Source organism: Rhinopithecus bieti, unplaced genomic scaffold (genome assembly GCF_001698545.2).
Source record: "Rhinopithecus bieti isolate Rb0 unplaced genomic scaffold, ASM169854v2 scaffold_38761, whole genome shotgun sequence".
In the NCBI taxonomy this organism is placed as follows: Eukaryota; Metazoa; Chordata; class Mammalia; order Primates; family Cercopithecidae; genus Rhinopithecus; species Rhinopithecus bieti.
Genome location: NW_016816177.1, coordinates 457,197 through 470,391, shown reverse-complemented (window position 1 = coordinate 470,391; position 13,195 = coordinate 457,197). Strand labels below are relative to the sequence as shown.

Sequence of the window (13,195 nt, the reverse complement as noted above, 5' to 3'; positions counted from 1 at the left end):
TTGTATATAAATACATGAATATGTTTAATATTTATATAATTATAGCTTTATAATTATATGCTATATATTTACAATATATTATATAGTTACATAATATATTTATGTAAATATATATAAATGAACTATAAAAGTTTTATTTATAAAATACACAAATATAGGCCGGGTGCAGCAGCTCATGCCTGTAATCTCAGCACTTTGAGAGGCCAAGGTGGACGGATCACTTGAGATCAGGAGTTTGAGACCAGTCTGGCCAACATCATGAAACCCCGTCTCTACTAAAAATACAAACATGAGCCGGGCGTGGTCATGTGCACCTGTAATTCCAGCTACTTGGGAGGCTCAGACACGAGAACTGCCTGAACCTGGCAGGCAGAGGTTACAGTAAGCAGAGATTGAACCACTGCACTCCAGCCTGGGTGACAGGGCGAGACTCTCTTGAAAAATAAAATAACTAAAATAAAATACATAAATATAAAATAAGAGGAAACAATAGTTCAACTTTTGAAATGACTTATATGCCTTTTCCGAAGCCCCACAATTGTGCTCATGCTGCAATTTCTTCTTTCCTTACTCTGTGTCTAAAGGATTATTAAGGAAAAACGCTCCATCACTATTGCTTAGCAGAGAATCTTCCCAAATATCTTCCGTCTAGGTCAGGTGTGGTGGCACACACCTACAATCCCAGTGATTTGGGAGGATGAGGCGGGAGGATTGCTCGAGGCAAGACTTTGTGACCAGTCTGGACAGCATAGTGAGACCCCATCTCTACAAATATAAGAAAAAATTATCTGGGTGTGTGGTGGCACGTGCCTAAAGTCCCAGCTACTTGTGAGGCTGAACCGGGGAGGATGGCTTGAGCCCAGGAGTCCAAGACTGCAGTAAGCCGTGATTGTGCCACTGCACTCCAGTCTGGGTGAAAGAGCCAGGCCTGTCTAAAAAGAAAATCTGCCCTCTGTAAGCAAGCTGCTGATGTCTGCTGAGACAGGTCGCGGCCCTGCCGAGCCTCCCAGTGTAGTGTTGCAGCAGCACGCCATGGGTGGATAATGGATACGAGGCCCAGGGAAACAGAAATCAGCCAATACTGCACACTTTACCCACGACTTCACCAAGCACTGCTCTCCAATAGGCCTGAGGAGGAAATGCAGGAGACCTGGACAGTCACTGCTCATCTCAAACACGGGCAACGAACGAGCACTCCTCTGTGTACATGATGGGAGAACGTGGGCAGTTCAGAGGGGACACTCCCAAGACAGCCTGGCCACAGTGGAACAACCTCGTGCTGGGAAACCAGAGGCCTGAGTTCAAAGCCACTGCTGCCAGCAGCTCTCGAAGGACTGTGAGCCTCGGTCTCCTCATCTGCAAGGTGGGGTTGAGACCCCCGCCCACGGTCACAGGGCGGCCCAAGGCTCAGGGGCACACATTTATTAACTGCAGCTGGTGGTGCTGGGATTTCAGAGTGAATTATGTCCCTGTTTCCAAACGTCCTAATGAGCCGGGATCCTTCCTGGTGCCCAGGCAACCTGGTCTGTATATTTATACTCCTCTCAGTAGCCCTGTGTAAGGTCATGATCACAGAAAGAAATTAACCATTTTGGGTTTTCTGACATTTTTTCTGTACAAGAAACATGGAAAATGTAAACGTTTCCCAACCCTAAGCAAGCACGTGGCCATCCCTATATGAAACACAGCCAACTTCTAGCAAATTCGGCAAAGACATGAGCTGGCAGGATTTAAAACCCAGATTCTTACATAACAAAAACCCTTAGCGCAGCAGAACATGGTTTGGGGGATACAGATACTTACTGAAAGTTATGATTTGGGCTGTGCGTTGGACCTAAAAAGAGGAAACAAAAACACGAGTTATTAATACTCCATGATTTGGAATATGACCTTCTTCAAATCAGGCCAGTGGTAAACAGGCTGAAGCCAGTGGGCTCACTGCTGGGCAGCTGTCCTCGGGCCTCAGGCTCCGCTCGTGGTTACGTCAGCAAGGCTGGAAACCACACACAAGGGAAGGGGCGCTTTGACACTGAGGGTATCTTTGTTTTTGGAGTTTTTGCCATCCTTACTGTCTCTCTTCTCATCTAGTCTTTACACACAGAATCTGTTTTACCACTTGCGATCAGATGGCGTGGGCTTGGGTGGCAGGGCCGGGGCGTTCGCTGCCTGGGGGGTTCTCACAGCTGGGATGAAGGGGACACATTCCTTCCTACCACTTAATTCCTTCACCAGGTGTGACGAGCACAGAGATTCAGAATCTCTGGTCATCGCGCTCAGCTCTCTCCCCAACCCATCCAGGCCAGCCTTGGACCCTGCCCAGCTGTCCTGCAGTGTGGCCACCCTCCCACAGACACCTGACCTCCTAACACATGGCCTTCCTGATAAACACCTCGGCTCCCCGTGTGCGCCTGGGATTGTCTTCTGGGCTCCAGGTCTATAAACCACTCCATCTGCACCTATTTTCTTTTCTTTGGGACAGTTTCACTCTTGTCACCCAGGCTGAAGTGCACTGGCGCGATCTCGGCTCAATGCAACCTCTACCTCCCAGGTTCAAGCGATTCTCCCGCCTCAGCCTCCTGAGTAGCTGGGCGTACAGGCACGCACCACCACACCCAGCTAATTTCTGTATTTGTAGTAGAGATGGGGTTTTGCCATGTTGGCCAGGCTGGTCTCAAAATCCTGACCTCACGTGATCTGCCCGCCTCGGCCTGCCAAACTGCTGGGATTACAGGCATGAGCCACCACCTGGCCATATTTTCTTTTATTACTAGTAAATGGGTAACAGGTCAAGCTGTGCCTGGGGCACACGGGGAAGGCCGTAGGGAATGGTTTCACTGCTGTCCCCGCATCCGTGCTGACTCGTGTGTTCAGTTTCAAATAGCAACCAGACCTCTTGCTCAGTGGCTGGGAACCTTCGTATCTGCTAACCCACGACTTCAACTTCACTGCCTGACTCACCCAGCCGCACAAACAGGACGCCGGTGGCGGTAATGGTCTTCATCCCGTTGGTGGCCACGCACTGGTAGTAGCCAGTGTCTGTCGTGTCCAGGTCCTGGATTCGCAGTCGCGAGCCGTATTCTGTCTTCCGGATGATGATCCGCCGCGGCTCCTGCACCACCGGAGCGTCATTCTTCAGCCACCGCACGTTGGGGGGTGGGTTTCCCGCCACCTTGCAGTGCAGAATTGCTGTCTGGCCTTGGACAATGGTGATGTTGTTTACTGGCTCCAGAAAATTCAGAAAGTAACCTGCCAAGGAGAGGGGTCACAAAAGAGCAAGCTTCAGTGAGGGCTGGAGGGAAGGACCACCTGGGGCCTCCGTTATGAACTCCTCCGAGGGAAGTTTTCCATTTTCTGTCACCTACTAAAATAGGTTCTTGTTATCTGTGGTAATTATCTCCCAGAATGCTACAGGGAACACTGAATTAGTGAATACTGAACCACTGCTCCTACGGGAAATACAGAGTCAAATTCCTGCGAGCCTCTCGTCATAATATTTTCATCAACTAACCAATACGTAACCTTGGTTTGTGTGTGTTTCTGTTTAAAGACACCATATTCAATGTGCACTGTTGATTCCCTCACATTGAACCCACAGCCAACAGCCTCATAACTCATGCCTGAACGAAGCTTCTCTCACACACATTATTTTCTCCATAAGGCACGTCGCAGCCTTCTTGCGCTTAGGAACACCAGACCACTTCAGCGCTGTGCCTGGGGGCCATCATAAACAGTAAAATCACCAACAGAAAGCCCAAGTATGCAAGAAACGTGCCACTAAATAGACCAAGAAAAGGCCACATGTTCACAGTATGAGAGCAGAAGCCAGGAAGCCGACCATCGCCTTGTTCAACCCCAGCTGGGACACAGATTTTTCACTGCCTTGGGCGTGTGTCTGTGAAAAGCCACAAAAGCACCATGAGTGTTGATCTGGGGGTTACAAATAGACTTTAGGTATTAGGTGAACTCACAAATACGGAATCTGCAAACGATGAGGATCAACTGTGCTTCTCTTTCCAACACTACATCTAACCTGGGCTGGTCGAAATGATGTAAATTCACGCTCAGAATGTCCCTCCTCCCCGCCTGCCACATCATTAAGCACAGAGCCACAGAAGTAAAATATAAAAAGGAGATGTGTTTCAAAATATGGACATCCCCAAACCAAGCTAATCACTGTCCTGTAAATAGAACAGAAGTTACGATGCTGAGGGGAGCTGAAGGCTTTGTCCTGCTGCACCCAGGTCCAGAGCAGACAGAAGCAGTCCCGCGCTCACACACTAGGGGGCACACGGGGTCTTAAAGCACCCAGAATGGGGAGTGAGTGGGCTGCTCCTAAGATGGACTCTCATAAGCGCACACCCTAGATCCCGCACATGTGCAGTTCACAATAATAGGGTTTGTGCTCCTATGAGAATCTAATGCTGCTGCTGATCTGACAGGAGGTGGAGCTCAGGTGGTCATGTGATTGACGGGGAGTGGCTGTAAATACAGATGAAGCTTCACTCGTTCACCCTCTGCTCACCTCCTGCTGTGTAGCCCAGTTCCTAACAGGCCACGCACCAGTAACCAGTCCATGGCCAGGAGGCTGAGGACCCTGCCATAGACATTTCTTTTGGATAAATATAGAAACTGACCCTTCCTCAGGAAAGGATCTCTTAAAAAAGTATCAAAGAATTGAAACTCACAAGATCATCATATCACATCGAGACAGTAAGACACCAGGCCCTCAATCATCATGATGGCTTCCTTACTACCCCTTCCACGTTCCTGTTTTCCCACACATAGCTACATTTCTTCCCTGCTACATAAAGCCCTCATTTTAGTCAGTCAGGGAGATGAATTTGAGGCTGAGCTCCCATCTCCTCAGCTGCATCACCGGATTAAAGCCTTCTTTCTTGGCAATAATTTTTGTTTCAGTGATTAGCTTTCCGTGTGGTGAGCAGCAGGAACTAGATCAAACCCTGGTGTTTCAGTAACATTAGGGGTCCTCTCTTTCCTTGACCAGTGGCTCCCCACTGCATCACTCCAACCTCTGCTTCCATTGCCACATCTACTGCTGAATCCAGTCTTCCAGCCCCGGCTTCCTAAGGACCTCTGTGGTTACACTGGTCCTACCCAGATAAGCCAGAATGATCCTCTCATCTCAAAATCATTAAATTAATCCCATCTGCAAGTTTTTAAAGATCTTGCCACTTTACTCAGCTATCTTAGTTATAACGGTTTCTGAGTTGATTGCCTTGGATTTTCTACATAGATAACATCTTCTTCAAATAACAATAACATAACCTTTTTGCTTTCAAAATTCATATCTCCCATATCTTTTTGCCTGTTTTTTCAGTATTCTTTTGATTTAAAATGTTAAATGCTAAAATGCTGCAAACGTACAGAAAAACACAGCTATCAAATGATAACCATGAACAAAATGTATCAAGATTTGACATTAATTTTCCCGTATTTTACTTTGAACACTTAAAAAAAATTCTAGAATGCAACCAAAACCTACTCCTGTTTCTTCTTCTCCAGAGAACTTGTATGCATCATTCCAATGCATATTTATATTATTTTATATTTTCAGAAATTTTTCCTGAAAGGTCATATTTGTTAGTTGCTTTATTTCATCCATCTATGTTGGTTGATGTGCTCCATTTATTTTAATTACCGTGTAATAGAATGGTCCATTATACAAACAAACCACAATTTCCTTATCCATTTCCCAGTTGAACAAGAGTAAGCTGTTTCTACATTATTATAATATTACTACAATATTATAATATTTAATGACCACCTATACAGATATCTTGTCCTGTGCATATACAAGAGTCTCTCAAAAGTACATACATGACTGGATGAAGAAAATGTGGTACCTATACACCATGGAATACAATGCAGCCATTAAGAAAAATTATATCCTTTGCAGCAACAGAGATGCAGCTGGAGGCCATCACCCTAAGCAAAATAACACAGGAACAAAACCCCAAATACCTCATGTTCTTACTTATACGTGGGAGTAAAACATTGAGTACACATGGACATAAAGAAGGGAACAACAGACACCCGGGTCTCCTGGAGGACTGAAGGTAGGAGAAGGGTGAGGACTAAAAAACTACCTATTGAGTACTATGCTCATTACCAGGGTGACAAAATAATCTGTACACCAAACCCCCATGACACACAATTTACCCATGTCACAAACCTCTACATGTACCCCTGAACCTAAAATAAAAGTTGGAAGGGGGAAAAAAAGTATCTACCTGGATGTGGTGTCATAGAGTCTTGAAATCTTTCATTGATCTGAGTCTCAAAAGTGCTTGAAACAATTTGTATTTCACTAACAGTATCTGAATTAAAGTGCTTCCCTACAGCTGTGCCGGAATTTGGTGTTTGAGGGCTTTAAAATATTTGCCAATCTGATGGACATAAAATAGTTCTGCGCTATTGTTTTAGTTCGCATCTTATGAATTCCTCGTGAGCTTCCACAACCTTTGGAATGTATTTCTCGTCACTGGGGTGCCCCTTCTGTAATTGTCTGTTCATCTATCTATTCTGATGCTTTTTCCAATTTCTGTAGTTAATTCATTTTATCTTTTCCTTTTCTATGTATGCATTCAGTGTAAAATTTTCCTTCCACTCTTCTTTAGCCATCCAATAAATTAATCTTCACATCATTAGTCAGACCCAAATATTGTGTAATATATCTTATGACATTTTTCTTTTAGCTATGAGTTATTTAAAGTGTGCTTTAATTGCACTGTTGTCACAGAATATGATCTGAGTGGTGACAATTCTTTGAAGCCACTGACATATGCTCCACAGAGTCAGCTTCCTGGAGATGGTCCACAGATGCTTAGTAAGAATGTGCTTAGTCCACGTTCATGGCAGACTTTTATTTTTAAGTGCCCATTTGATCAAGCTTGTTGATTTTGTTGTTCATATTTTTAGTATGTTTATCTACTAGACTCAAAGACTTTGCATTTGTCAAATAGCTTTTAGTAATTCTGTCAAGTTGAGTTGATAATATGGGAAATGATGGGGCTGAATGCACTCCCAACTTCAGTTTTATTACATCATTGGGTCCATATATCACTAAGCAACAATTCTGTCTAAAAGATTGTTTTATCTGATATTATTATAGCCATCCTCAGGGAACCTTTGGTTAACATAGCCCTACTTTTATCTTTTTAATATCTTCATCATTTTTATGATTCTGTATTAGACATAACTCTTATAAGTGGCATATAATTTTACATTTTGAGTCTATGTTTTAACTGATAAGTTTTATTTTAACGTTTCCATTGTCTTTTGTTTTTTATTTCCTATCTTCTATTGGATTTTAAATTCTCCATTTTCCCCTCTGCTTATTTGAAAGTTATATATAAGTGGCTAGCTTAACTACTTTTTATAGGCATACCTAATTTAGCAAAGTCCTCCAATTACAAAAGACTTTAAATGCTATGAGCTACACACACACACACACACACACAGAGAGAGAGAGAGAGAGAGAGAGAGAGAGAGATGTCAAACTGCTTCCTAGTACTTAGATACACTCTGATTTTAAGCCTCTAATTATTGTTATTTTTACTGTCACGAGTATTTTGAGATCTACCAACTTGCTCACCAACTTCTTTCCTCACCAACACTTCTTGCACCTCACTCCTTCCTCTTAGGTTCAGTTGAGCTCATCCTGAATAACATTCATTCTTTGGGTAAAGGACTAAGGCTGTAAACACTCTTAGTCTTGGTCTAAAAACATCCATGACTTTCACACTTGAATGATAGTTTAGCTGGGTATAGAATTTGAGGCACTGCTGTCCTCTGGCTTTTATGGTGACTGTTGAAAGTCCTGCAGTTCTTGTTCCTTTGCAAGTATTCTGAACTTTCCCTTTCTTAGGCTATTTTCAATATTTTTCCTTTGTCTTTGCCATTCCAGACTATCATTAATAGTAAAATTTATTTTTATTCCATCCTCCTCAGGTCTCAGTGCCCTTCCTCAAATCTGAAGATTTGTGCTTTCTGTCAAGTCTATAAAACCTCTATCAGTATTTCACAAAATATTAAATATCCTTCTAGATATATGCTGGTTTTCCTCATATGATAATTCCACTGTGCTCTCTCTTTACCTATTTTTAATACTCCTTATCCTTTTTGTCTTTAGCTATGTGCATCTACTCTGTAACATATCCATCAAGTTTCTCATTTCATGGACTATATTTTTCTTTTCTAGAAGTTCTGTTTGGTTCATTTTCAAATCCACCACTGCTTTTTCTTCTATGTGGTTTCTGTTTCCTCCTTTATCTTTAATCCTACTAGCTTCATTGTTTACTAGCTTGCCACTCATCCTGGGCTTCGCCAAGTGTGCTGTGTAATTTTTTTTATTGTAAGGCTGGTTTTTCTGAGGGAATCCCTTGAGGACCGGGTTCGCTTGACAGGCAGTGCCAAGTTTTATCTTCACTTTTTGGCTTGGAATTTCGTACAGCATTCTGGTAATGTAAATCTGGCTTCCAGAGGTGCCCGTCCCAGCTGATTTCTCATGGGAGAGCCTTCTGTGTTTCCCATCTGGAGCCAGGGTGGGCAATCTCTCCTCTCACCTCTGGGGACTGACCCCGAGGCAATGTGCTCATCCCTCTTCTCCAGGACTCTAGCTCGCAGGTCTCTGAGCTTCACAGTGAAGCTTGTCAACAAAGTTTCAGTTCTGTGGAGCCCATGGGTTCCCTCCTGGCTTGGTGTGGAAACCCAAGGCTTTTGATGAAACCGGACCTAGCAGAATTGTTTCTATAGCAGGGATGATATTTCATAGGCCTTACATTGTGGTGCAAGAAATGTACATTCCTTTATTTTCCTAAACCAAGCTAGATTTTTCTCCTAATCCCTCATTTCTCCCGATTAGAAGAAACTTAATACATCCAATTCCAAGTGAAATCAGTAACTTTAGGTTACTTATTTCATTTACTCTCCATCAGGATTTCCCTCTCCCTGCATATTCTCGAGTGTAGCATTTACGTTCCCGAGCCTGCTCTGACATTAAAGCCCTGGTGGATTTAGTGTGTCCACGTTTTGGTGCTCTCTCTGCTCTGTGGCTCACAGACATGTCCACATGTATGCCATGGCCATGTGGTGACACCACTTTTCACTGTTGGTGAGCTCGTGTCACAACTCCATGATGCCTTCAGAATTCAGCCCTTGGTCTCAGATAAACTCTTCTTGAGGACCTAGGAGAATTGGGCTGTTCTCCAAGGCTGCAAACGTAGTGGGCTACCTTAAGTGGCTTCTTCTGTGGCAGCCCAGGGCTGTCACTTATAATTCTGCTTCCTTTCCATTCCTGGCTCCTGGGCATTTCTCCATCTCCCTTGCACGTTCATATAAGCATTTGCATCTTTTACTAGCATTTTATTGAGCACTCATATGTAATTTACGTGGGAGGGCTGCCAAATGAGTCTGGTCCACCATTTTCAACGTCATCGATTCTCTAGGGGCCAAACATGAAAGTGAGAGAGAAAGCTCTCTAGAGATTAAGCACAATATTCCTTTCTCCCTTGGTGTTTAATTTATAGCCAGTCATTTAGCCTCTCTTGGCTTCATTTCCCTTATGTGCAAAATACAGGGTTTGTACTAACCATTTTCTAAGCTCTCCTCCAACTCACAAAAACATTCCTTTGTAGCTGCCCCAAACCTCTCCAGAAACAATTTGCCAGGCCAAAACGAGCCAGGCATGGCCGACCGAGGTTTTGGCTCACTTGGATTTGGGCAGCACTCACACTCCATAGCGTTACACAGAACAGAAGTCTTCCCTTTTAACTGACCCAAAAAAGCTCCCCTTTCTAACTCAACAGTGGCATGACTTTAGCAACTGATGGTACAGGTTCATCTTCCCCGTGCCCAGGCCAGCTCTCTGTGCACTGCAAATCTCTGGACAGGGAGCTGAGTCCAAGCATTAAAACAACCCAAAGGCAAAGTAACAAAGGAATCCCATCACCAGGGAACACGGCTCTGCTGCAGTCACAGTCAGATCAAAGACTTATGATTTTTTTTTTTTTTTGAGGCAGTCTCGCTCTGTCCCCAGGCTAAAGTACAGTGGTATGATCTCGGCTCACTGCAACCTCCAACTCCCTAGTTCAAATGATTCTCCCGCCTCAGCCTCCCGAGTAGCTGGGATTACAGGCACGCGCCACCATGCCTGGCTAAGTTTTGTATTTCTAATAGAGACGGGGTTTCACCATGTTGGCCAGGATGGCCTTGATCTCTTGATCTCGTGATCCACTCACCTTGGCCTCCCAAAGTGCTGGGATTACAAGCGTGAGCCACCGCGCCCGGCCGACTTACGATTTTTAAATCCCAGCTGATCATCCAAGTATTCACCAACTTGGTCAGATTACTCAGGCATTTGAGGATCTGCTTTAACCGGGTCACACGGATCAGTCTGGGAAGATCAAGAAAACTTTGTGTATTAGAGATCATGAGGTTACGGAGCTTGGATTAGTGGGAAATAAAACAAATTTCCTGGAAGGGCACGTGGAATGGAAATCCTGAGAGCTGCAGGAAGGACATAAAGCTGCTCCTCCCAAGGGAAAATATTTTCAGGTTAATAAATCCATTGCAGGCGTGGAACAGTGGCCACTCTCCTCAGGCTTTCCCACTGAGCTGTTGAGCAGTGCATGCAGCCAGCTGCAGAAAACCAGGGGCAGTGTCAGGAAGGATGGGAGTCACAGAAAACGAGGAAAACAAGAAGCACCATACAGTACCCGTCCAAAAAAGTCTTCGCTATGGAATAGTCTTGTTTATCGTCTCAGAAATTTTCTCCTTCACCGGCTTCTTCTGAGCATTCTACCACTCAAGCCTCGCTCCCACCCCACACCTAGGAGGACATTGACCACCAACAGGCATTACCCCCCTAAATCCTCTAGAAGGACCTCTTTTAAACACCTCTGTACTACTTGCATCAGGAGTTACAATTACCTGGGCCCATCACAGCTTCATAGAAAACAATCAAAAACAAATAATCCAAGCCCTACTCATTACAATTTTACTAGGGCATCTACTTCACCCTACTACAAATCTCAGAATACTTTGAAGCACCCTTTACCGTTTCCGACAGCATCTACGGCTCAACATTTTTTGTTGCTACGGGTGTCCACGGCCTTCACGTCCTCATTATCTGCCTTATTTGTTAACTGTTATATCATTTTATATCAAACCACCGTTTTGGCTTTGAAGCCGCCGCTTGGTGCTGACACTTTGTAGGTGTTGTCTGACTGTTCCTCTCTATTTCTATCTATTGATGAGGGTCCTATTCTTTTAGTATAACTAGTACAGTTGACTTCCAATCAATTAGTTTCGATAGTATTCGAAAAAGAATAACTAACCTAGTATTAGCTTTAACAATTAACACTCTTCTAACCTTGCTACTTATAATCATCATGTTCTGACTGCCTCAACTCAATTCTTATACAGAAAAAAACTAATCCTTACGAAAGCGGTTTTGACCTGCTAAACTCTGCTCATATCCCTTTCTCCATAAAATTTTTCCTAGTTGCCATCACCTTTCTATTATTTGATTTGGAAATTGCCCTACTACTGCCCCTACCATGAGCCCTCCAAACGACAAACCTCTCCACAATAACTAAGTCATCCATCGTATTAATTATCATTCTAGTCCTTAGTCTGGCCTACGAATGAACTCAAAAAGGACTAGATTGAACTGAATTGGTAAGTAGTTTAAACAAAACAAATGATTTTGACTCATTAGATTATGATAATCATACTAACCAAATGCCCCTTATCTATATAAATGTTGCGCTAGCATTTACCATTTCACTCCTAGGCATATTCATCTATTGTTCACCGCTAATATCCTCTCTACTGAGATGAAGAAAAGTACCTAAGAGTGTTTGTACCTTTGGACAAACCGAGACGATGGTGGGGTGACCTGTGTCCCCCAGCCAGTCATGCTGAAGTCCTCACCCCCGCAACCCGTGAGTGTCACTTTATTGGGAAATAGGGTCACTGTAGATGTAACGAAGTTAAGAGGACTGAGTCCTACTTGATTAGAGAGGGCCCTAATCCAACGACAGTTTCCTTATAGGAACAGGGAATTTCAGACACAGACCTAGAGGGAAGAAAGAGCAGAGATGGAGGGACGCTGCCACAGCCACAGAGCACCATAGGCATCAAGGGTTGCCAGCGACGCCTGGAGCTCAGACAGAAGCATGGCACAGACTGTCCCCAGAGCCCTCAGAAGGAACCTACTCTGCCAACAAGCCCAACAAACCTTGATTTCAGACTTCTGGCCTCCAGAGCTGAGAGGAAACATTCTGATGTCTTAAGGCATCTTGTCTTGAGATCCTTTGCTATGACAAAGGACCTATCCTTTGCAAGGGTAAAGGAATTGAAGAAGAAAGAAGAACGGCTGCAGACAGAAGGAGACAGCCCAAGAAACTAAAACTAAGACCTACACACAGGTGACATCCACTCCCGCCCAAAGAGACAGAGACATGGGTGTGTGCACACCCCGGGGACAGACAGAGACAGACAGGTGGTGGCACAGTCCTTTGCAGTACGGTCTCAAACCCAGCGAGCTCAGGAAGAATCACTGCTGTCCCTGTGTGTCACCCACAGGAGGAAGAACAACAGCCACTGGCAATACCAGTCAGACGAGGGAAACGGCTGCCTACCATAGGGACGCCACCCCGCTGGGCACAGGCTGTCAGGATTCTACCCCTGGGAAAAGAGCGGGGCTGATGGAGGACTGCAGGGAAGGCTCGGAGGCAGGAATCAGCCTCACCGATGGCAAGAAGCTGCTGTGGGTCTACAGACAGTCCAGACAGTCTCAGATGCCCGGCCCAAACTCTGCCCCGAACAACCAACGGTGCACTTTGAAATCTCCTATTTGTGGGGCTGAGTTTTCTTCCAAGACCATTCAGTGGCTCCAGATCCAGACAATACAATGGGCATTGCAGACTCACAGTCAATAGGAGGACAAAGGGTCCCCTACTTGGATCGAAGGCGCCTTGAACATGGCCTTCAGCCTCCAGAGTGGTGCAAGGCTCAGAACCTGGAAATCTTGTGTTTATTTTGTCCAACGGATGTTAGAAAACGTCTTAGGGAAAGGTTTCTTTGGGACTGTGTGGCTGTGGGTTGCGCGGGGACAGAGAAGACTGGCAGGGGCTGAACTGGCTGCTGACCTGGAACCTAAGAATGACCT

General features: G+C 44.6%; 1 protein-coding gene across 1 annotated transcript in view; it reads right to left on the bottom strand.

Moving 5' to 3' along the window:
- ROR2 (receptor tyrosine kinase like orphan receptor 2) overlaps positions 1-13,195 on the bottom strand; it is a 226,696-nt gene that overhangs the window by 32,671 nt on the left and 180,830 nt on the right. The window contains 2 exon segments of the mRNA XM_017854463.1: positions 1,804-1,834; positions 2,959-3,246. Of these exon segments, the coding sequence (XP_017709952.1) occupies positions 1,804-1,834; positions 2,959-3,246 (319 nt within the window).